This window comes from Alosa pseudoharengus, unplaced genomic scaffold, assembly GCF_046254945.1.
Source record: "Alosa pseudoharengus isolate Yale_2024_CS ecotype anadromous, Long Island Sound unplaced genomic scaffold, YU_APseudo_1.1 YU_APseudo_1.1_scf_1, whole genome shotgun sequence".
Classification (NCBI taxonomy): domain Eukaryota; kingdom Metazoa; phylum Chordata; class Actinopteri; order Clupeiformes; family Clupeidae; genus Alosa; species Alosa pseudoharengus.
Genome location: NW_027468564.1, coordinates 13,133,265 through 13,159,475, shown reverse-complemented (window position 1 = coordinate 13,159,475; position 26,211 = coordinate 13,133,265). Strand labels below are relative to the sequence as shown.

Here is a 26,211-nt window from a genome sequence, read left to right as displayed (position 1 = left end):
AGGAATTTAGGTGACGGGACATTTGAGGGACATTTGGCCATATTTACTGAATTAAGCAGGCCAACCAGCTTAACCAATGAGCAGTCCCTTATAGAACTCAACAGTCACCATGATTCCAACTCCGGCTGTGCCTCTACTGCGGCGCCTCAGGTCACATGCGTCTCCACTGCCCAGTCCGTCCACCTGATCGAGATGGAGATGCTGCATCTGCCACGGAGGTGAGCGCAAAATTCCTTCACAATGTTTCTCAGAGACAGCACACTCTTCCGGCTAAGATTATTGTCACATCGATCTCTCACTCTCTTCCAGCATTAATCGACTCCGGCGATGCTGGAAACTTCATTGACGCAATGTTAGTGATGAAACTGGGAATCCCCATCCAATGCATAGAACCGCCACTCACGATTCACACACTTGACGGCCAGCCTATGGGAACAGGGCAGATCACACACCAAACTATTCCATTACAGCTCATGGTTGGTGCCATGGTGCCACAGAGCAGACACAATTATTAATCACCAATTCCCCCAATGATCGATTAGTGTTAGGCCATCCCTGGCTTCAGCAACATAACCCTGTAATTTCCTGGAGGTCTGGCGAAATCATATCCTGGGGCACTGAGTGCTTTACAGCTTGTCTATCACTCCCCTGCCGTTCAACGTCAATCGAAAGTCCAGCCACTCTTAATTCTGAGAACGTGCCTTCTGTATACCAGGATTTTGCGGATGTATTTTCTAAGATCAAAGCCACCAAATTGCCACCGCACCGTAAGTGGGACTGTGCCATTGAGTTATTGCCGGGCGCCCCATTGCCCTGAAGTCGAGTATACCCGTTAACAATCCCAGAAACAGAAGCTATGGAAGTGTACATCGACGAAGCTATGAGTCAGGGGTTCATTAGACCGTCCACCTCCCCCGCAGCTTCTGGGTTTTTTTTTGTGGAGAAGAAAGACGGCGGCCCTGTATTGATTATCGGTTCCTTAACTCTAGTACGGTCAAATTCCGCTATCCGCTGCCTTTGATCCCCGCTGCCCTGGAACAGCTGCGCACGGCGAAGATTTTCTCGAAATTGGACCTCCGTAGTGCATATAATTTAATTAGGATCAGACCCGGGGATGAATGGAAGACTGCATTCATTACCAATCGGGGACACTACGAATATTTAGTTATGCCATATGGGCTATCGAACGCTCCCAGTGTCTTCCAATCGTTCATGAATGAGATATTCAGAGACATGTTGGGTAAATTCGTAGTTATTTATATTGATGACGTCATGATTTACTCACCTGATATCCTTACGCATATCCGACATGTCCGCCAGGGACTCCAGCGAAATTATTCCCCTGCGCATATTTCTCCCACAAATTATCCCCCGCGGAACAGAATTACGATGTAGGGAATAGGGAACTCCTTGCTATTAAACTGGCACTCGAAGAATGGCGACACTGGCTGGAGGGAGCCTCTCACCTGTTCATTGTGCTCACTGATCACCGCAATCTAGAATACCTGAGGGAGGCGAGGAGATTGAACTCCAGACAAGCGCGATGGGCCTTGTTTTTCACTCGATTTACCGTACCGTCCAGGATCAAAGAATGGTAAGGCCGATGCTCTTTCTCGGAGATTTAATGCTGAACAGTCACGCGACGCATCTGAGCCCATTCTGCGGCCTGTCTGCGTTGCCGCCCCTGTCAGATGGGAAATTGAGGATGCTATCCGCAACGCGCTACGAGAGGAACCGGCCCCAGACGACACCCCAGCCCAGAAGTCATACGTACCGGCAATCACTCGACCCCAGTTGATGCGATGGGTACACATATTCATGAATTTGTCTCCATCTTCTACTCCATCCCCCACTCTTGAAACTTTTGTGTATGCTTGTTTGGAATGTGTGTTTGCGGGCCGCACACAAAGTAGCCTACTGGCGCTGCAAAGGTGAATAGATTAGCACTTGCCAAAAAATTTGTAGCATTGTTATAAAACCTTTAAAATCTCTAAACAATCACAAGTAGGGCAGTTCATCACAGTCCATCCATTGCAACTGGACTGATGAAAGGTACACCTGTAGGCTACATTGTATTTGGGAAAAGCAGAAGGTAGCAGTATAATGTATTTATTTATTTATTTATTTATTATTAAACAAAACAATCCCTGTTAGACAAGTGCTATTTCAAGAAAAAGTCCTTGTATATGGGTCTAGAGGCATTTCTTAGTAAAAGTTGGGAACAGGACTTTTTATCATAATTAATAGGGGTGTGAATCTCTCATATAAAAGACGATACGATTCACATCTAGATACATGGGCACGATTCGATACAAGAAAAGATACATGTTCATAAAAAATGATTCAGTATGATTCGATGCGATTCGATGCAGTTCGATGCAGTTGAAGAATGGAAAGCATTCTGAAAGATTTTTTATCATTTGCTTAAGGTGCACATTAATTTTATATTATAAATTATCATGGTCATGTCAATTAGGCAAAAACAAATGTGTGAATATGATTATCTAAACTGAGGTTTGTATCATATACTGTATTGAAATGAAAAAAGAATAGTCTACATTTCAGCCAAACAAAGCAGCCAAATACAACATGAAAATACATTTTTATAGACTTTATAGATTTTGTAGAGTTATATCTGATTGTTTTCAAGGAGCTGTAGCCTATTGTTGAGGTAAGACAATACCGAAATAAAATAAAACGGTGCTTAAGACAATCTTGGCCTTTTCTCATTGCCTACAACAAAATAGGCCTACATATCAATGAACTGGGCCTATTTTGTTCCAAGTCTGAGTGAATATGAACAAAATAATAATAATTTGTACATTGTTTAAGCAGCAAGGGCCAAATTATTCTTTAGCATTAAGGAAATCCCTTCATCAAACGTAAGGCTACTCTACAGACTATCGTTGCCGTTTAAGAATGCTATAGTAAGTGTTTAATTTCGCGCTGGATTTTGACAAACAAAAGAGTAAAAACTGTCAAACACCGACAGAGTGCGAGTTGTCACGTGCTTAAGTTGCGGTAGATGTATGGGTAATGAAGTCCTTTGACGACATTGGGCAATGAGTGTAGCCCAAAACGAACTTCATTACCCACAAATCCGTGCCATGTGTAGTTTCAAAACAGGAAGCGGGATGAACGCGCTGCTTGCAACGTACATCAGAGTCTGAGCGAGCAGAAAAGGTTATGAACCGATTTGTAATAAGTAAATCGATATAACGACCGGTTCATTTCAGTTTTATTCCGATACGGGGCTTCACATATCGATGTAGCCGTATCTTACGCGTTAAAAACGGATACCGATACGTATCGGTTAATCTTTACACCCCTAGTACACACCTCTCTTGCGTCAGGACATCCCGGCATATCACGGACGATTGAGTTGGTCTCTCGGAAGTACTGGTGGCCTTCTTTACGTGAGGATGTGAAGGATTACGTGATGTCGTGCCCTGTGTGCGCCCAGTCTAAATCACCTCGCCAGTTACCCCAAGGTATGTTGGAACCTTTACCTATACCAAATCGCCCTTGGTCACACATTAGTGTAGACTTTATTACAGACCTACTGCTGTCTAATGGATTCAATACTGTTCTTGTAGTGATTGATCGTTTCTCAAAGATGTAACGGCTCACTCCCCTCTCTGGTCTCCCGAATGCCATCGTAATGACTGAGTGTCTGTTTAACCATGTATTTCGCCTTTATGGAATTCCAGAGGACATTGTGTCGGACAGAGGGCCTCAATTCACTTCTCGCGTGTGGCGAGCCTTTTGTGAACGTCTCCAGGTGTCCATCAGTCTTCAGTCGGGCTATCACCCGCAAAGCAATGGTCAGACTGAGAGACTGAACCAGGAGATCGGGAGGTATCTCCGACAGTACTGTGGTCGCAACCAAAGTGACTATGCGTAAAATTCATTGTATCACACCTCGCTGCGACTAACCCCTTTCCAATGTGTGTTAGGTTATCAGCCCCCATTGTTCCCGTGGGAGACGTCACCTACGGATGTACCAGCCATTGATGACAGACAGATGAAGCTTCCAGTGCCCCAGCCCCGCTGGTGGTGGGTGGGGAACCTGCCTACTCCGTTCGGGCCATCCTGGACTCTAGAAGGTGCGGGGGGCATCTAGAGTATCTGGTTGACTGGGAGGGGTATGGGCCCGAAGAGCAGTCGTGGGAACGGGCTCGAAACATCCTGGACCCTACGCTGACTGCAGAGTTTCATCGAACGCACCCGAGCCGACCTGCCCCTCGTTGCCGGGGTCGCCCCTCTAGCCAGAGGTCGTCGGGGGTCTCCCGTGGAGAGGGGGGTAGTGTAACATCGGAGTTGCGCCCTCTGCCGCTGCTGTCACAGGGAGAGCAGTCACAGCGACCACGCCCCCTCCAGAGCCGACCGGGCTCACCAGAGTTTTAAACACCTGAAAAGTAATGCACTGATGAGCCGTAGACTATTTTAGAGACTCTCCTGGCTGGCCTCAGTGTGAGGTATTGTTTGCAACTCGTGTAACGTACTAAGCCGTGATTCTATGTATTTTGGATAATTCGTGCATACGCAGAGTTAGTGGGGAGCACTGCCCCCCCTGGTGGAAATAGGTAATTGCTTTGTTTCAAAAATTTGTGAAATACGTCTGGCATGACCAGATATTTTAAAAATAATTTAAATAACACAAAACAACAATATAAGGAACGGGCTGCGGTTGATGATGGGAGCAGCCAGGTTTTCTTGTCTTTCTTATCTTTCACATCACATCGAAAGTGACATTACGGCCAACCTGACGAGGCATGCAGGACGCAAAAAAACGAAAATTACTGTTGCACTAGTATGGACATCTTGCCGTGCCAACGTTGCAATAAAGGTTGCTTAAATGCCATGTATATAAAAATGTCCTGTCAGCTTACTAACTGATTTTGCGTTGTGTGTAGATTTAGACTTTTTATTCCACTTTGTTTAAACAGTAAAGTGACGAAGCCTTGTTCACCTGTTTGGAACTCGTAAATGTGACGCGCGTAGGCCTACAGTAGCTACACCATGACCCTTTTTGTGCATCTAGGCCTACTGATCGCTGTGGATTACTTTTTTTCGTGTCATTGGATTACAGCAAAATATGAATATTTTTTTCTTAACATGTCTTAACGTAATAGCGTGATTGCGCTTCGTTTCTGCGTTTGGAGAGGCATCTGTACTGTAGGTGAACACTTCCTTTGATTCTTGGAGTTCTTGCTATGATTTAGGTCTGCCCTGCACTCAATAGCCTACAGTTTACCAAAGTTAACTTACTTTGCCTTTGTAGAATCGAATTTGAGTTTTCAATGACCTAAGCTAAGCATAAATGAACCGATGCATCTTGTTATTTAAAACTCCATTCTGCTGGCTTGCATGCCAGCAGCACTCTTGAGGCGTCGGAGGTTTACCAACGTTCCACAAGCACAGCTAAGCTAGCTGGCATCCGTTACACTAGACTAGGCTATATAGTTTGTTTTTAATAGCAAACAGAAATGTCAAGATGGCAGGTCATTACATTCTTTAATTGGCAAAATATTATTGTACAACATATTCAATCAATGTGGCGCAAATGAGTCTAGAGGCGGTGGATTCATTTATCAAAAATGAGCAGCAACCAGACTATGGGCTAAGCCCCGAATGTTTTCAACTGCTAGGCGACACCCCTGTCTATTGCGTTTCAAGACAATCGTGCTGCATTGGATTTCATAAGGACGAATTGTTAAATTGTTACAATGTAATTATCTTTATTTAGCATGTTTGTTTTCTCCATATGTGCTCATGCTGTTTCCCAAGTGGTAGGCCAGGTCTCAGCTGCTACAATTATTATTTTTTTTTTCTGCCGTCCCTGGCTCCAATGTCAAACTCTGCCTATGTCTACAACCAACCCAAAAGGGCACATGTTACCCCGCTGCTCATCCAGCTACACTGGCTACCTATGGCGGCCCGCATCAAATTCAAGGCTTGCCTACAAAGTAGTGTCCGGTTCTGCTCCCGCCTACTTGAATGCCCTCATACAGACATACGCTCACTTTAGACCGCTGCGCTCCTCAGACGAACGATGTCTAGCTCTACCACCGGTACGCTCAGGCCAATCCAAACTTTTCTCATCTGTTGTTCCTCGTTGGTGGAACACACTGCCAGTTCCTACAAGGGCAGGGACATCCCTCTCCGTTTTCAAAAAACTCCTGAAGACTCAGCTCTTTAGAGAACATCTCCTCTCATAGCACCACTTACAACAAGTCTTGCTGATCCTAGCACTTACCAGCCGTCTTGAACTGACACGTAACTGTTAAAAACAGCTTTCACTGATGCACTTATTCTTACTGTAGTCTACCGTTTTTAAATTGTCCTAAAATTGTTGAGAATTGCTTTAAAACTTAAACTGTTTACCATGTTGTTAGTCGCTTTGGTTAAAAATGCGTCAGCCAAATGTAATGTACTGTAATGTAATGCAATAAAATAATAAATGCTCGGCGGGCCGCATTTGGCCAGCGGGCCGTAGTTTGGAAACCCCTGAGTTAGACTGAAAAAGAGTTTATATTACAGTATATAAGCACAATTTCCTTTGGATTTAACAGAAACTGGCTTACCGGTGAGACCGATCTGGTTTACTTTTTCCATTTTTTGCAATGCATTGTGAAGTACTTATTTAGTTGGTTTTTGGACTGTTTTGTTAGTATTTTTAGCCACAATGGTTTGGACATTGAATAACTTTCGAGGGAGGGGAAATGTTTGATGCAGTGAACCTAAATACTCAATGTAATCGAAAAATATAACAACATTCAAAAAAACATAACATTTGTTCTGAGTCAAATGTTTTTTTGTTTGTTTATGGATTTGATTGATTATTCTGTGTTTATGGTTGCTTAACATAACTCATCAATTTGAAAACCAGTGTAGTACTTGAACATTTATTATGACTGATCTAACTCATAATTTAGATACAGTTAGATTTGTTGCATAGTAAAAAGGATTAGAGGGAATGTGGAGTTGTGGTGGGTACCTGGTATGAGTTGGTCATTGCGGGCGTTGTACAGAGTGCCCAGATCCAGGGGTCTGCTCAGGGCACTGATCACCAGTGTGGAGTCTCCTGGACCTGAAACAACAACAGAAAAGATACACAACCAATATGAATCATTTTACCGTATTTTTTCGGACTTTACAGTAAGTGGCTCCGGAGTATAAGTCGCATCAGTCAAAAAATGCGTCATGTAGAGGAAAAAAACATATGTAAGTTGCACCGGACTATAAGTCACATTTGCAGTGCAGACGAAGGAGTGAATGGCGCTGAAGCTGAGGCGAGCTGGGCAATAATGAAGGTGGCCAACGAGGAGGGCCCGACGGTAATTGTAAAGCAATTTACAAAAGATTCACTGTGCAAAAATGCTGATGTGGTACATGGAAATGGAGTTAAAAATGCTGATGTGGTACATGGAAATGGAGTTAAAAATGCTGATGTGGTACATGGAAATGTAGCTAGAAATGTGGAGCTTTTTGTTTGGAGCGGCATACCGATAGGCTATCAAAAGCAGATGTTCGGTTTGGTTTGGGATTTAATTCACTTTTGGACTGTTTTATTATATTGCTACATGTTGGGACTGATGGACACTGAAATCTGGGGGATATTTGTTAAGTTTCATGTAGTTGAAAGAATGTCAGGATTTCCACCCGCTGTTTATTGCGAGACAAGGCATCCACTTTTATTCATTCATTGAACGTGTGCTGTGCTTTAATGGAAACCTTATTGCATAGCCAAGTAGGCCTACAGTAGCCTAAATTGAGTTATGACTGCCGCGCAGCGAAGCGGCGGTCATATAGGTTTAGTCAGATTTTTTTTTTCTTTTTGACATGTCCAAATTTCCGTCAAGGATTCCCGGGACACTGAAAGACCGGGGTACACGAAACTTGGTGGGCATGTAACCCCACATGGATAGCATGGAACCATCGTTTTTCGTTTTGATCTGTAGCCCCCCCGCTGGACTGGACCCCCCGAAAGGAGGGTAGGGCAGACACAGTTTTCTGTGAATATCTTGAGAACCGTAGGGCCTAGGATGACCAATTTTTTTCCGTATGTTTGCCTCCAGGGGTCATGTTAACCCATTCCATATGCACACATGTGCATTAACAGATACACATACATTCACAGTAATCATACGTATGACACATACTCACACAGTAGACATATGTACGCATGCATGCACATGCACAAACACAGGCACATACGCAGGCAATATGAACAGGCAAGATGGGGGTGGGGTTGTACAAAATGAATTTTACATGTGAAATCTATGAACTAATCATGTTTTGGTACTTGTTGTCTAGCAGATACCAGTGAGAATTGAGTGTGGATAATGCAATTTAGTGAGACAGTTAGAATCATATAGGCCTTTCAGCTTGATTTATTTTTGTGGAAAACATGTGCTGGACTGGGCGGCGGTCTGCGGTACATCTAGTTTTTTTAATTATGCATGATTTACTTTTTTTTATTAAATTTGTAGGTGTAACAGAGTTAAAAATGTAGTGTATTGTTATATATGATTTTCGCCAAAGTAAAACAGCCTTATTTAATAGTTGTGAATGGGAGCCACCCTTGGCCATATGGTGTACTGCAGATCTGCTGCGTGTAGTCTTGTGTTGCTTCCCTACCTGATCAGAGAAGCCGTATGCTTTTGATCTGGTAGGTTCACAAGCACTCCACCCAGTATATCAGTTTTCTATTGATGTTTAAGTTAACTTCAATGTTTCCCATGTGTTATATTATTTACATGCACTGTAAGGATTGTACTGCATTTAGCATGTTTTGACAAAAAGTTTGTTAATGTTTTCCTTTTGACTGTAAGTTTCTCCAAACTGGTTAACGTAACTAGCCATAAGCTCTGCTAGCCATGTCTATGCTTTTAATGTACTGTTTTATCTAGCATGCACGGGTTGAACAGGGTAGTCAAACATGTAGTATTGGAAATAATATTAGTCTGCGTCTCTCATGTGTGTAGTATAGCTTCGATATATGTATGAGACGACAGTGAATGTTAAGCAAGTTATACCAAACGTAATTAGCTGTAATTCCATGTGTGTGAACTTCTGTTCACCTTGCTTGCTTGCTAGCAAGCGATAGTGTACAATGGAATATTTACGTAATAGTAACGCAATACATTATTTACATTTTGCTTGTGCAGATCCTGTACATGTGGTACACCGAAGCCTGAAGGCTATGTTTTGATTTATTTTCTCAAAGGTATGTGGCTCCGTAATGTAAATAGGTTCTAATGAAGTGCTGTAACTTTATGCAGTTAGATTAGTTATGTCCATTCTATATGGGAAGTCATGATTCAGATAATAATATTATGCATTTTCTACAACCCCAAACCTCAACAACAATAATATGTAAATGTAAATATACAACCCCAAAACAGAAAAAGTTGGGACGTTGTGTAAAATGCAAATAAAAGCAGAATGTGATAATATACAAGTCTCATAAACCCATATTTAACAGCAAAAAGGACAAAGACAATATATCAAATGTTGAAAATGAAAATTTTGACTATTTCATGGAAATTATATAAATTATATATTCATTTTGAATTTGATGCCAGCAACATGTTTCAAACAAAGTTGGGGCGGGAGCATGTTTACCGCTGTGCTGCTTCACCTCTACATTTAACAGCATTCTGTAAATGTTTAGGAACTGAGGTGACCATTTGCTAGAGTTTTGAGAATGAAATGTTGTCCCATTACTTCCCGATAGAGGATTTCAGTTGCTCAACAGTATGGGGTATTCTTAGTCATGTTTTTCATTCCATTATGCACCTAATTTGACAAATGTAGACTGCAGACAGGCCATCTCAGCACCTGGACTCTTCCTCTATGGAGAAATACTATTTAAATATGTGCATAATTCATTTAGGCCTTGTTTTCATGAAATATTCAAGGTCTTCCCTTCCCAAAAGACATTGCCTGGATGGCAGTATATGTTGCTCAAAACCTGTGTACATCATTCAGAATTGATTGTGCTTTGCTGAATGTGCAAGATGCCCATGCTGTAGGCACTAATACTCCTCCACACCGTCATTGATGTTGGGTTTCGATCTGATCACTAAAACAAGTTGGATAGGTTGGATACTTGGATAGGCCCTCTCCTCTTTAGCCCAGATGAGTCCATGATTTCCAAATAAAATGGCAAATTTTTGATTGGTCTAATCACAGGACCTTTTCCATGTTACCTTAGTCCATTTAAACAAGCTCAGGCCCAGATAAGATGGTGGTATTTCCTATATTATGTCTCAATACAATTTTAGCTGTTACAATTTTGGCTGCAGTTTTTGAATTGAGTATCAAACTGTGCACATAGACAATGGTTATCAGAGGTTTTCCTGACCCCATACAATGACAAGTCAGGAAATAGGTCTGGTGATGCAATGCCATCTGAGGTCCAAAAGACCACAGCCATCCAATTTGTTTTTCAGCTCTTTCCCTAGTTTACAAATATTTCTCTGGATTCTTTGAATGTTTTGATAATATTATGTCCTATAGATGATGAACTCCCCAAATATTTCACAATTTCATCTTAAGAAGCATTAAAATTATATTGTTTCATCGTTTGTGCACACAGGTTTGCACAGAGTGATGAACACCCCTACATCTTTACTTCTAAGAGACCCTGCCTCTCTGGGATGCTCTTTTCCATACCCAATTGTGTTGCCGTTACCCTAATTAGTTGTGAAACATTCCTCCTTTTGTTTTCTTTATCATTACATAACTTTTCCAGCTTTTTTTTACCCCCTTCCCAACTTTTTTTGAAACATGTTGCTGGTATTAAATTCCAAATGAACATATATTTTCCATGAAATAGTCACATTTGTCATTTTCAACATTTGATATGTTGTCTGTGTCCTTTTTGCAACTAAATATGAGATTTGCAGATTATTACATTCTGTTTTTATTCTAATTTTATGCAACGTCCCAACTTTTTCTGTTTTGGGGTTGTATTTCTCAGGGTTTGTACGGGTGCTTGAAATCCTTGAAAATGCTTGAATTTTAATATTGCGTTTTCAGGGTTTGAAAATTGCTTGCATTTCGGATAAAGTGCTTGAAAATGCTTAAAATTGTAAGTGTATTTTCTTTTGATACAAATAGCTATCTGACGGAATAGTTAGCTTAGCCAATTAGATGCACAAAGTCAGAGAGTTTAAAATTAAAATTCTCCGCCATGGTCCTCGCTTGCGCCTCTGCGTGTGTGACTGATCTGCCCAGTGTATGGATCTGCGCAGTCTGTTTTCATGCGTGACAACGCCCCCCTGCACACACTCGGAGATGACCATCAACATGAAGTGAGGTTGCCGTTTTGATGAGCGTTGGGTAGAAAACAGCTATTTCGAACTGCTGAACAGAAATCATATAGGGTCAACGTTTTAATGAGCGTTGGGTAGAAAACAACTATTTCGAACTGCTTAACAGAAATCATGTAGGGTCATACAGATGCATTGCTAGCTAGGTCGCCATTAAAGCTAACATATTATTGAATAGGCTACTTAGCTCCAATAATTGGAAGACAAGGAGAAAGTTAGGTTGAAGAGGGAAACGAAACTTTATGGTATATGAATGCAAAACCGCACCAGTCATGTCTATGGCCATATCTACCATAGAGGTCACCTTTCTTTCTTCAAATTTCACACGTACACGTAATTGTAGATACCTGACATGTCAAAACGAAAGTATTCAATTCAATTTATTGTGCTTATAGAGCGCCAAAACAATACACATGTATCATGGCGCTTTACAGAATGTAGGCAATCAGAGAAAAAGGAAAGAAAGGAAGAAAAGAAAGAGAAGGCCCATGGGTAACAGGGGTAACAGGGAAAAACTCCCTAGAATTGGAGATACATATAGGAAGAAACCTCGAGCAGATCCACGACTCAAGGGCCTGACCCATCTGCCTAGGGTCAATACAGGACAGTAAGGTCTGTATACATGACAAATGCATATGATAGTCAGGTGTAGAGAATAAGACATGGTGTTAAAAACACTTGAGCTGAAAGTTACAAGAGGTGGGGTGATTACGTATCCGGTTTGATAATTCATTAATCCTGATTTAGTGACAGAAAGTTAAAATAGTCCAGCGTTGGATTTGTCCAGGGGAAGGGAGTTGTCAAGGGGCATGTGGTGGGTCGGTAGACGGGCCAGGAATCCGGGCAGAGTTATCATAGGCAGATGATGGGTCGCTAGGCTGTACGGGCCAGGAATCCAGATAGGGGGACAGTAATAGGGCAGTCGGATGGGACTTCAGGTGAGATGGGTGAGAGGAGGGCCAACACACGGATGGTTGATGACTGGTGATGATATACCTCACAAGTGAGGTAATGGGGGAAAGAAAGAGAGATGTAGAGTGGGTTAGTATTACTGAAAATCTAAATGGTTAATGTCAATAAGTAATCAGTGGTACTATATATTGTTACAGTATACCATAGTGAGAATAGGCAAGAGAGGGAGAGTTGAGAGAGAGAGAAGGGGAGAGAGAAAAGGGGGGGGTTGTATGGCGTGACACATGAAAAGTCCATTACAGCACTATGCTATAGCAGCATAACTAAGGCATGGTGATGGGTAGTCGACACCAGCGCAGGTATGGTCAGTGACCACCATCGCATGGGCGATGGGTGCCAGTCACACGAGGACTCAGCAGGGTGGTCCATTCCAAAAATCCCTGAGGTGGGTGAAGTTCCACACTGCACCATACCTAACTATGAGAGACAGTAAAGAGGTATGTTTTACGTCTAGACTTAAAAATGGGGAGGATGTCTGCTAGTCGAATTGAAGAAGGGAGATTATTCCAGAGGAGGGGTGTGCGATAGCTGAAAGATCCGCCTCCTACTGTAGTTTTTCAGATTCTTGGAATTACAAGAAGGCCAGTAGTCTGTGATCGTAGCGGTCTGGGTGGGTTATATGGGACTAGGAGATCTTTAATATATTCTGGTGCCTGGCCATTAATGGCTTTGTATGTTAGAAGTAATATTTTGAAGTCAATGCGACTTTTAACAGGCAGCCAGTGTAGAGTTGCCAGGACAGGGGAAATATGTTCATATTTTTTAGTTCTAGTGAGTGTGCGAGCAGCTGCATTTTGTATAAGCTGTAAGCTCTTTAGACAGGTGTTATTGCAGCCAGCGTATAGAGCATTGCAATAATCAATCCTTGAGGTGACAAAAGCATGGATTAATTTCTCCGCGTCTGGTAAGGATAAAGACTTCCTTATCTTTGAAATGTTCCTTAAATTATAAAATTAAGTTTTGGTAATCTGTTTTATGTGATTACTTAGTGATAGGTCTTGGTCAATTGTAACTCCTAGATTTTTAACACTTGTGGATAGGCTTGGGTATCGAATATTGAGTATTGGTTGGAACCGGGACTAGGGGAGCGCGGGGCACAAAGTAACACTTTTTGGTTATGGCTAAATAATTCTAAAATCATTTGAGTTTCACTAGTTATACTTTTTAACAAGCAACATACATATCTCTGTTACACATATGCACTGGAAGTTTGTTTGTAGGAGCTACTGTTCTTTTACAATTCCACCGAGAGTGGCGATAGGTGAAATGTTACAACCTGCCCCATATGCGGGGTTAGTTGTAACACTCATCCCAACGGCTGTTTTTAATTAAATGAATTCAATAAATGTATCTGAATGTGTATGATAGAATAGGATCTGACTATTTATGATACATAAGTCATGAACTAACAACAGACGTGTGTCGAAAATTGACTTTATTTTCTATACGGAGAAATAACATGAGAAATATGCGCCAATGGAAGCAAAGAGTCTTACCAAGGTCAATCCTGCCAAGAAAAGCCCTCAAACCTGAAAACACATGAGGCAAAATGCAAAACATCACAACAACTAACTAAACTAACACTAATACGCGCATATTTTTGTATTGCAACATCATTGTACAGTATGAGTGGCTTAGTTGTAACAGCGCGTTACAACTAACCCCGCTGGGTCACGTTTGTTATAAGATAAGCTAGCTCCTGCTATGAGTTGGCTACATGTTTCAAAACGGTGTTCATTTTTAGCCTACAAGACGGTTATTAAGATGATAGAAGATTGGAGTCAGTGAGCTGCACCCACAACTCAGTAATGGAAAGACAAGTACCACCTAGACATTAAAGTTGATGTCTTCAAAAGGCGTTTTGCTGCAGATCTACGTGGAAACACGTCCATACTGACTGAAAATTTGTGGAACACCGTCTCATAGTAATGTGATTAACTGACCAATAGCATGCCTCGATCAACCCCCTTCAAATAGGGAAAAAGTCCGTGTTACATTTAACCCCGCGTTACTTTGTGCCCCGCGCTCCCCTATCTTTGCGATTTTCCCAGAATCGTTCAAAAGTTTAAATTTCGATTCCTAGTTTCGATTCCCAGTCCGCCGACCGGAAGAAGAAACAGCTGAACACCAACGAAGAAGCGCATAGTTCATAGAATTAAAATTCATGGAGAAGGTCAGACTATTTCATTCAGAAAACAGGGTTCCCGCGGATCCTTCAAAAGTCTTAAATACAACTGAATTTTCGAAAGAGAGGTATTAAATGTGCGTATGACCGCCAGCGAGTGCAAGAGAGCGAGTGATGTCTCCATCCAGTTTTGTGTATTTAAAACGCAATTGTATAAGTGACTAGGCTATTAGGCTACGGGAGGAGGTGTAGTGGTTGCAGAATGAGCGGGAGAAAGAGTTGGTAAGCCAGTTAGCGATAGGTTGGCCATACATTCGAATTTAGGCCGGACATATGGATTTTAAAAGCCCTGTCCGGCGTCCGGCGCAGCCTAAAGCCGGACACTCATTTGTTCTCCTTTTTGGAGTTGCGCTTGGCATCTAAAATCTTTGCTCGGACGCAGCATCGTTTCACAAACTATGGACGCGAAGACTGCTGGTCAAATTATGTCCAGCGCTTCGCAATCAGGAGGAAATACTGTATATGTTAAGTTGATCTGTTTGCATCTTTCCAGCGTGTGTTGCTGGCCTAGCCTAGGGAAGAAAATATCTGTCTAAGTTATAATAGCCTACCTTTAATATCTGCCAGCAGCTTGCTTGTCAGCGTTCCCAGTTGGCTAGGCCTACTTCGCAAAAGTTGAGAAATATAACCGCATATTTTTTGAATGTCGGCGACTGGCTACATTAAAAAAAACGTGCGTTCATAATACGTGCGTGCTTGAGATGAAACCTGCAGTTTTCAGCAGGATCATGCGAGGAGGACCTGTCTCTTAATTAATTTAAAACAAGTCAATGGTTTTACAATGTTTCAGTCAAGCTTTGGTTGGTTTAGATACAACTGGTATGCAAAATGTAAAGTAGTGGATTAACTTTAATTTGCTGTGCTGCATATTGGACAATAGATGCACATGGTAAATTATATAAAGTTGGCTTATTAAAATATGTAAATAGCTTAGTCTAACTTTGAAAAAAATATTGAAGGGAATCCAGTCCAGTGCACATGTCTTTGGCAAGTAGCCTAGGCTACTACAGACAACAGTCAGCCTCAGCAGTAAGCAAAACCAAATATGTACAGCCAGCTTCAAAAGCAAGCAGCCCAGACCCTAAAATTGGGCATTTATAGCTGTGAAGGTAATTCACACACAATTATTTTTCTTTCGCCATTATATTTGGTAACTTCTGTAGACATCCAAAATGGGGTGGGGGTTAAAATTAGTAGGGAAAAAAAACTATTGCATAAACAGTCATATATATCTTTTTGCCGTGGTATAGTCTTAATTTTCATTTAGATGTCTTGAAAAGGTCTTAAAAGTCTTTAAATTTGCACTTGGAAAATGTGCAGATACCCTGAGAAAGACCGTTGGTTAGCTAGCTCATTTAAAATATCCTAAACTTTTTTTGACCCTGCCTCTTAAAAAAATCGGAATCGAGAATCGTTAGGAACCGGAATCGAAATAAGAAATCGGAATTGGAATCGGAATCGTTCAAATTCAAACGATACCCAACCCTAGCTCCCACTATCAGTAGCCCATAGACTGAACCAGATCTCGTTGAAAGACGAAAACATTTCTCTCTCTTCTCTTAACTGCGTGTAAATGAGAAAAAGGCAGAAAAGGCCAATATTATTTTCCTTTGTTTCACCTAATAATAATTAATAATAATTTCAGACTGAATACAGAAAATAATTGGCGACCCCACAGAAGTTTTTGGCGACCCCTAGTTTAAGAATCACTGCTTAAGACCATTATTTGCCAAGGTATGCTCATGAGTTTTGTAAAATGCCTATGGAAACTCCCCATAGGACTTTTGGTTTTCCAAAATGCATACTGACAATCAAATGCTTACTGCACATGAACCCCTTTGTGTAGAAGCATAATCCTGGTCCCAAATGAAAGGTTCTTGTGGACTATTTAGTATTTACATTGTGTGTCAGGTGTTCTGATATAGACTGACTACACAAAATATGGAATAATTACAAAAAAGATAGATTTTCGACCTGAAAATGAGACCCACGCAATTCGTATGGATCCGAGTTTTTTTTTTTTTTTTGGGGGGGGGGGGGGGGGGGGGGGTCTGTCGGTCAGAGGTAGGCTATATTTATGTATAACACAGGCCATTGTTATGTAGGCTATAACAGGCCGCTGACAATGACGACGGGTTTTGTGCTTCTAATCTTTCCGAATATCACGCCGCAAGTAGTGTATTCCGTTTACTAGTGGATTTCATTGAAAGTGAAAGTAGACGGGTTGATCAGCTGCGTTCTGAAGAATGCTTGATTCAAGTTCAGGGTGTGTGGCGAACTAGAGCAGAAGCCATGAAACGGTAAAGGTCAACATGTTTGGTTAAAAATACATGTATGAAGTTGTTTTTTTCTCGTTTTGGCTTTGCATCGGGTTCGCTGTCATGACATTTTCCGACAATGAATCTTGTGATGCTGATATTGAATTTTAATTTCTGCGCGTGTAAGCTGTGCTTGAAGTTAGCTGTGACAGACTAACCTAGTTTTAACCACAAAGCCTGTCTACCTTAGGCCTACTAAATTGTTTAGTTAACACCTTGTCATTTCACCTTTGTCCAGCCATTCACCTCTGTGAACCTTGCGTCCCATGTCTAAAACATATTTCGTCTAAAACATATAGGCCTACATCTAGAGTTGCCAACTTCCTCAACCCCAAATGAGGGACACTTCACTTCAAATGCGGGACACCCCCCCCCCCCCGAAAAAAAATGGTGTACTGTCACTTTAAGAGCATTGTCTACAAGGTATTCATAATATTTTGCCAGCTCCATTCAAATATAGCCTATGGTCAATACAATGATAAGTATATTAAGTTGGTCTAAACAACCTTCATTCCTGTGGAAATAGAAGCATGTAATGATGCTAGCTAGATATTTTCTGTTTGCCATTAAAAGTGAATTATGAACCTGGTAGGGTGACCAGACGTCCCGAAAAATTCGGGACAGTCCCGATATCCAAGCAGTTGTCCCGAATCCCGAATCCTGCCCTAATTGTCCCGAAAATTATACTCAATCAGAATACTGAGTAGTTATTTTCTGATAAACATTAAAAACTGTCCGTAGAGAGGTTGAGTCGACTGCATGCAGCCCCCGACAGCAGCTAAGTGTCTGGATGCAGCCCGGCTACTTTGTTTCTTTTTGACGTTCTATAATTATGCGCGAATATGCACTGATTTCGTGAAGCCGAGGACATTGAATGTGCAGGCAGCGCAGCAGGCAGAGCCAGCGTGTGTGCAAAAAAAAAATACGTCGGAAGTTCGGCCTAATGTCCATGTCGTTGTAACATAATCTACTGAATCTATCAATTATTTTGTATTCTTACTTAATGACCCATAATTTTGGCAAGGCTTGTTATTAGCGTTAGGCTAGTATCCTTATTCTGAAAGGCCTGATTTGCACTGTTACTGTTTTTTTTCCCACAATGACATTTTGAGTTCATGATTTCTCTGTTGTATTTTGAGGCAGACTTGATGTTTGAATAAAAATGTGTTTTGGTACAGGTTTGAAAATTCGCTGTAGGCCTATCACCCATCCCCCCCCCCCCCCCCCCCCGAATTTCAGCCAATCTCATCTGGTCACCTGGTAGCCACCTAGCTATCTAAGTGGAACGTGTTTCAATTGGCATAGCCTATCATGTGCTTCATGTAAAAGCTTAGTTGAAGGGAAACGGATTATTGAAGACTTCAAGACTCACCAATTCCATTACACAAAGGCAATTCATATTCTATTAGTCCAAATCACAGTGCGTGCAGCCTATGTCAAAGTGCCCTCACATTTTGTAAATGGTCAGAATAGTGTGAACCGGATAATTCCGCAACTCCTCGCGTTGTTTTTGTTGTTCTCATGATTTCCTTTTAAAATTTTCTTATATTGAAAAGGTGAAATCAATTACCAATGATCACAAGCCAGCTGGAAACTACCACCCAGCTAACAATTTATGGTTTCCAAAACGTTCTGGGAACCATAGTTTTTGGTTTCAGAAACGTTAGTTTTTGGTTCCCAAACGTTACCCTAAGGTTAGTTTTTGAGCAAGTTTTGGTTCCCATGGAAAGTTTGCTGAACGTTCCGGAAACGTTAGTTCTTGGATGGATGTTTATACCTTACTTAGATTTTATAAGACCAATCATTTGAGTGGATCTAAATCAAGTGACTGCAAACATTTTGTATGTTACTTCAAAAACTGAAATGGAGCTTGTGTTGTTATTGTCTCCAGTTTCTAACGCTGATAGAGGCGCAATCAATCACACAATGCTATATAACACATTTAACACGGCATGGAATTGGAATGAATAGAGACGCATTACCATTGACGTCATTGCCACCTAATCAGAAGCCTCGAATGCAAATAATGTAACATGTGTGAATGTAAAATGGTAATGGTAGGCTACAGGAACAAATGAAACATGTTCTGAATGTATTCTAGTGATATCAGAAAACTATTATAAAAATATTTTATATTTTATTTACCGAAGTATTATTGTTTGTTTAATCCAACGTGAAACTGCAATCGGTTCTGAATGCTGACCAGGCGTTGTCTTCCCCCTACTGGCGTGGGGGTGTAACGGTTGGACTTTTATATTGAGCTAAGTGAAATGTGAAATGTAGAAGTGAAAATTGTTTTATTGATAGATTCGTGTTTTAAGCATTTTCACTTCATACGGTTACAAAACTGAAATCAAGCACAAAAGTATTGTTTATAGCAAAATTGATATCAGCCTTAAAATAAATATATTCTCTTACTCCTTATCTTAATTTGATTACATAAGGCCAATCATTTTTAGTGAATATCAAGTGACTGCAAACCTTGTATATGCTAGGCCTACTTCAAAAACTTAAACGGAGCTGGTTAAAATAAACATGTCAAAACAGCACTCAGAACAACCAAAAACAACCAATAACAACCAAACGGGAACGTTGTGTGAAGGTACTGTGCAACCATAGGAGAACGTTTTGGTTGGTTGGTTCCCTTAACGTTTAGGAACGTTAAGGAACCCTTAGGTAACGTTCCCTAACCGTTAGTTTTTGGTTTGGTTCGAACTACCCTTTAGGGAACCATACACTAACGTTCCCGAACGTTCCCTTAACGTTTTGTGTTAGTGGGGCACCCTCTCTCCCTCTCATTCCCAATTAAAACGAGTAGCATAACGTTCAAGTTAGATCTGCTGCATAATAGAGAGACTGAGAGGACCCAAAAAGTATCATCCTTATGTAAGATGCTGTTGCTGCATTTTGACATTGTAATCGTTCTCTAAGAAGAGTGAAAAGCAGTTTGCAGTAAAGCTTCTCTGGCTAAATTGTGGTGCCCCTTCTGTCCCTTGGTGCCGTGCCACAGTGCGAGATGCGCGTGGTCGACGGCACTGGACACTTTGTTCCAGGTGCGTTTACAGTAGCCTACTATTGACAAGTTAACAAGGCCGATGAGCTGTGATTGAAAATCGGGAGTGGTGCTGTCCCTGACGGGACAAATCAAAATCACCCAAAATACCTGATGTCCCGCAAAAATCGGGACAGTTGGCAACCTTACCTACATCTCACCATGAGAAAACGTAATGTTATGGTGACCGTGCTAAGAGATCAAAGCTTTGGCATGCTTAGTAAACATTAGTCTTGCACATAATATTGGGCTGAATATGTAGTGGAAATGCCTACTGTAGCATTGTGCTGATAGATAAAAAGTCGCCTATTTCAGATAGGCCTATTTCAGATCGCTCTGCGAGAAATCTGCAGCTGCCACGACCACCGAGCTGCGGCTGACCTGCAAGCTGCCACAACTTAAACGTTACTAGCCTCTGACGCTGGGTGCCTGGAGTCTGGATTGAGTGCTGACGTGGGGAGCTCTGATGGCGACGTCGGGAGCCATGAAGCAACAAACGGTCCTTGCTAAAGCCACCAAGCTGTTGATCAGCAAGAAAATCGCCCATCATGACTTCAGACTGTTCTGTTCTTCCGGTGCTTTGCTCTACAGACTGCCAGTAAATTTTCTGAGTTGGTCAGTGAAAGAACTTTGTTGGTTTTGCATTATGTGCGCAGTTTCACGCGGGTTATCGGACTAATTTAACATGATTATTTTATTTATTTATTTTCAATTTGCTTTGTTGTCTGTCTTGTATGTCTTAGTGTCATGGGAACGCTGGCGACTACGCCGCTCCGTCTGGCATCTTTTGTGTTTGCTATTTTTTAAATGTTTTTGTCATGTCTTGGTGTCACGGGTACGCTGGCGAATACGCCGCTCCGTCTGGCAGTTTTATCTTTTTGTGATTTGTTTTGTGTCAATGTCTTGTATGTGGAGCGCTTTGGGTTGCACTCTGTGCATGTTAAATGCGCTATACTAAATAAATAAATAAAACTGACTTGACTTGACAGTGTATGAGTAGCTACAGACTCTGCTCTTCTCCATCAGTAGGAGCAAAAATGTAATGTCTTCGGACGATGACAGCAGAGAAAATGGACATAATCCAAATCTAGCACAACAGCAAGTGGAAACTATGGCTTCACATTTCGCCACCAGATAACTTTTGATTTCTCCAGCACTGGCAATTGGGCCAAATGGATCAAACGCTTTGAATGTTTTAGAATCGGGTCTTAACACCAAATTCCCAAGCATATCAAGTGAATATTTTATTGTACACCTGTGACGAAGCTGATGACATACTCAGTGTTTTACCACTTTCTGAGGACGAAAAAGGGAACTACAATAAAGTTAAAGAGGCTTTTTTGAAAATCATTGTATTGGCAGACACAATGTCATTTTTGAACAAGCTAAATTTAGCATGTTGAATCAAGCAAAAGGAGAGAGTGTGGAGTCATTCATCACTGCAGTTCATTCATTAGCGGAGCATTGCCAGATTGGTGCACTTCATGATGAATTAATCAGGGATGGAATAGTAGTGGGAATCCTGGACAGGAAGCTTTCACAGAGACTCAAACTCGATCCTTACCTCACACTGGCCAAGGCTATTCAAAGTGCAAAACAAATCAACAGTAGAGAAACAACATGTAGGAACATAAAAAAAATAATGTTGATAGCATAAGATCAAAACACACACATAAATATAGAAAATAAATGGCAAAAAAGAGTGATAAAGCAGCTGGAGCATCAACAGAACTAAAAGATGTGGTGCAGGAAAGCGACACCAATGGAAAGAGTGTCCAGCCAGGACTGCAGAATGTCAGAGTTGTCACAAAAAGGGCCACATCCTGCCAACAGTTGACCAAACGCTAGCTCTGCTCTCAGGAGCGAAAGTGTTTTCCAAACTGGATGCGAGGTCCGGATTCTGGCAAATTCCTCTGGCTGGTGACTCCTTTCTAACCACATTCACATCACCCTATGGCCAATACTGTTTTAACAGGCTACCATTTGGAATTTCGTCAGCACCGAAACATTTTCAGCGGAGAATGTCTCAAATGTTGGAGAACTTTAAGGGAGTGCTCTGTCATGCAGATAACATACTCGTCTTTGGTACAGACAGAGAACAGCATGATGAGCGCCTACATCGAGTCCTGGAAAAACTACAAAAAGAAGGCCTCACACCGAATGAAAAGAGTGAATTTGCAAAAGATAACATGATGTTTGTGGGACATAAAGTGATAGCCACTGGCATAGAGCCAGATCCAGACAAGGTAAAGGCCAGACCAATGGATACCTTGTCTTCAGTGTTGCTACAGTTACCTTGAAAAAGTAATCTGATTACTGATTACTCCTTTAAAAAGTTACATTACTGATTACTTGATTTTAAAAGTAACTAAGTTAGATTACAAGTTACTTTATTAGTTACATTTAGCAGCTGCTGACAACATCCCCACAACCTCAACATAAAAATGACAACCAGTTTTGCCAATAATTAGGCTACTTTATTGGAAGTGCATTTTAACAGTAATGTCAACCATATATAGCAGACATCCCAACCTAAAAAAAGTCATTTCAGGGAGGTATCCCTTTAGCCTACTTAGATACTGAAATACAGATGTTTGATCAATAATGTCTAGTCAGTACACCAAATAAGGAAGGCCTATAGATGGAAATCGTGATAATAAAATATATAGATTATGGTAGTTTGGGCTTTTCATGTAGCCTTGGCAACTAGCCATCTAGTATAGGCCTGAATAATATGCAAATGAAATGACACTTGTTAAACTCACCTCAATAAGTCTTTTGCAATCATTTAACCCACCATGGGCAATGCTAAAGTCACTGTTACATTTAACCCACCATGGGCAATGCTAAAGTCACTGTTACATTTAACCCACCATGGGCAATGCTAAAGTCACTGTTACTGTACATGCGAAACAGGCCAGGGTTCTCTCTGTCTTGGATGCACTTCACACACCACCCCTATCTCTCTCCCTCGTGTGCGCGCTACACTCAGATGCACACACGATTTGAAGTCTGCGCGCTCTTGCTCGCTTGCTCTAGATTCTGGTAGATTTTATCAAATTTGGAGGCGTCAGGGAGCCGCTATCAATATGGAGACTCCCAGAACTTCCGGGAGACTTTGGATGTCTAGCTAGACAGCGCTTTGCCACCAGCAGAGAGTGCACAATGTACTTTAATGTTGTCATGTTTAGCTGACACAAACTCAAAATAATACTAAAACGCGCATCCCTCTCCTCCCTCCATTGTTGTTTACGTTTGTGTCGCTGCGTGGCATTACACGTGAGTTGTACTCATGCTGAAAAAAGTGGTGTTGCTGTTATAATGAAAATGACGTGGATTGTTCTGATATTTTGGAATGTAAACAAGGAAGTAAAGGTTAACTAACGTGCATACAACGCCTCGACGTGTGTCATTTATTAGTGCACGGACATGTTAATAGTACAACCTCGGCAGCCGTTATCCCTTATATGTCGGAGTAATTACATTAAAAACATACCTTAATATTACATTCCAATTTGTAAAGGAACAAAGTTTAACAAGAAAAACACAATATATCAGATGGATAACACAAATAATTAGTAAGGAAAAACAAGATTTATACCGTAATTTCTTGTTAAATAAAATATGTTATGGCGCCATTGCGCTGCACGGCCACCAGATGACGCCATTTCACTGCTTGCTTTTACATCCAAAAAAGGTCCGAAGTGTTAATGGTTAATGGTGGAAAATGTGTGTGTGTACCATAGCATTCATTCCTACAGGCGCCTCTGTTCGTTTTGAATGTTCTTAAAACCGTTGCATCTATTCACATGTCACTGCCTAATTGCAGCCGTATTTTATTCTCCTCCTAGTCATAGGTTGATCATTAGTTAACCTCTGTCACACGATCAGAGGGACACACTTTGTCAATAGTTGGGTGACATGGTAGGTCACTGAAACTGATTGGCACACATGCAGCAGCGCAACACACGTCTGGTGTCTAGATCTGCCGTGTATTCTGATGTAATATATATATATAGTCAAGCAGCAGCAATCTTTCAGAAAAAATCTCATGCAGCTTAATCATGCAGCTCGTAGCAGCAACATAGCACACATGTCTGCCGTCTAGTCCTGCAGTGTTGGGGTCTTATTGATTCCGATCTATGCTTGTTATATGTTCACACACAGCAGCATTCTTCAGTGAAATTTTATTACTCATGCAGCTTTGTTTATGCAGCTCTGCAGCAGCAGCAGCGTCTAGAGCAGATCTATAGGGCTCCATGGCTAAGCATACTACCTTGTACTTACATCTCTTTTATCTCTATTTGTCTGAAATGTCATTGTGTCTAAGACAGAACAGAGATGCTTTGTCTACATGTAGGTGATTATTTGTGTCTGGTGGTAATTAGACTTGAGTATGGATACCTACGAATTGTTTTGAATAAAAAAAGATAAGACAACAAATTAAATGTGACCCCGCAAGGGGAAACCAGTCGTTTTGGTAAAATTTACAAAATTAAGTTATTGTAGCCTACTCACACAAACGGCCATAAACTAGGCTTTCCAACAATATGTATATCGAGGGTATTGCAAATAGTATTGGGTATTGGATAGTCCCCGACCCTCATTAGATGTGGATATTTGGAGGTAAGGATAGCCTTCAAGAAACAAGATTATCGCAGTTGCTGTGAGACATATGGCCCCAGTCTCTCTCAAAATCAAAACACACCCAATTCACGCTTGGACTTTTCGATTATGTTTCTAAATGTTGGGACTGATGGACACTGAACTCTGGGGGTTATTTGAACGTTCGTTGTGAAGTGGTTTACTGTAAAAGGAGCGTCGGATATCCCGCCTGTCTTTGCACAATTATAGGGCCATGATAATGCATGCGCTATAACCTAGAGTCGAGAGAAAGAAGACTAAATAAATATGCAGACATGTTATGTGCAATTCAACAACTGCACGTATGACATATAAAAGATATATTCCTAGCCTACATTATTGTGTAGTAAATTGAGTTTATTCAACCTGCTGGCACACCAAAGTGCGTTACACATGGCTTTGTCCTCTAAAATGCAATATAAGCAAATTGAATATATCGCACATCCAGTTTGAACACCCTGATGGACACTGAACTCTGGGGGTTATTTGAACGTTCACTGAAGTGGTTTAGGCTACTGGAGCGTAAGAATTCCGCCCGTCTTTGCACAATTGGCCAATGATTGACGGCCATTAATTAATTAATATAGGTGGCCTGCACACACAGAGTTTGTTTGATGCATGGAGTTTCCGACCGTTTTCCCCTGAGAGCTTAGAGAATAAAGTAAGAAGAGCTACCTGTGTTTTACATAATGTGTAACATTTATTCACATGGCCAGTTCAAAATCACCTAAGGTTTTGACTGAAATGTGTGCCGATATCAATTATTGGGAAAAACATTGTTTAGTGGATGGCGGGTGGATTGTTGATGTAGCTGCAGGTGCAGATGACATGACTACAGCTCATCCATGCATCTAGGATGTTGGAATTTGATAGGATACAGGAACTGCAGAGATAAATTGAAAATGAGGATTGGTAATGTCGGAATAGCGGTACTAAAAAAAATCGGAGTAGGGGCATGTCTAAATAGAGGCATGTCATAATAACGGTATGTCGTAATAGAGGGTTGTCGTAATAACGGGATGTCGTAATAAAGAGTGAACCCCTTAATTTGTAACTGTATTTAAATACAGTTACTAATTTTTTGTACTTTAAATACGTAATTCAGAATACATGTACTCAGTTACTTCCCAACACTGTGTGTGTGTGCGTGTGTGTGTGTGTGTGTGTGTGTGTGTGTTGCATGCCTCACCTGTCCCTTGCAGTGCAGCTCCATGTGCTGTATCAGTCGGAGTTGGGTCCATGCTGATGGTTGTCTGTAAATACAGATGTAGTTTGTCCACATAAATGTGTGTGTGACTGGAGTCAGATGCTGATGTCCTGGAGATCGGCGGTGTGTGATTTCACACTCTGTGAGCAGACACCAATATATACTATACAATCATGCAGACACACCCACTCATGCACACACCCACATATTTCCACAGAAACGCCTCACCTGGCAGAACACAACCCGTCCATAACTGTTCTAATGAGATCTTCCAGCTGTCGCACAAAGAGGTACACACACTCTCACACACACACACACACCACCTGGTGTCAGGAGATCTTCCAGCTACCGCGCACCAAGAGGTGCTGCTGAGTTATGTTGCGTCGCAAGCTAGCTGGCTAAAATACACAACTGAAGCAAAAGCAAGTCTCAGTAACTCCATATTAACATTTTATTTACAATAGGTTATGTACAAAGACAAATAACATGGT

The 26,211-nt window shown here is 41.3% G+C and overlaps 1 protein-coding gene across 1 annotated transcript in view; it reads right to left on the bottom strand.

The window, feature by feature from the left end:
• The window catches only part of LOC143136550 (stonustoxin subunit alpha-like), a 62,384-nt gene extending 36,541 nt beyond the window's left edge, over positions 1 to 25,843 (bottom strand). The window contains exons 1-2 of the mRNA XM_076297271.1: positions 25,703 to 25,843; positions 7,001 to 7,093 (exon numbers count right to left, since the gene is read on the bottom strand). Of these exons, the coding sequence (XP_076153386.1) occupies positions 7,001 to 7,093; positions 25,703 to 25,754 (145 nt within the window). The 5' untranslated portion in view covers positions 25,755 to 25,843. The remainder of the gene's footprint in view (positions 1 to 7,000; positions 7,094 to 25,702) is intronic.
• Positions 25,844 to 26,211: the final 368 nt, after the last annotated feature.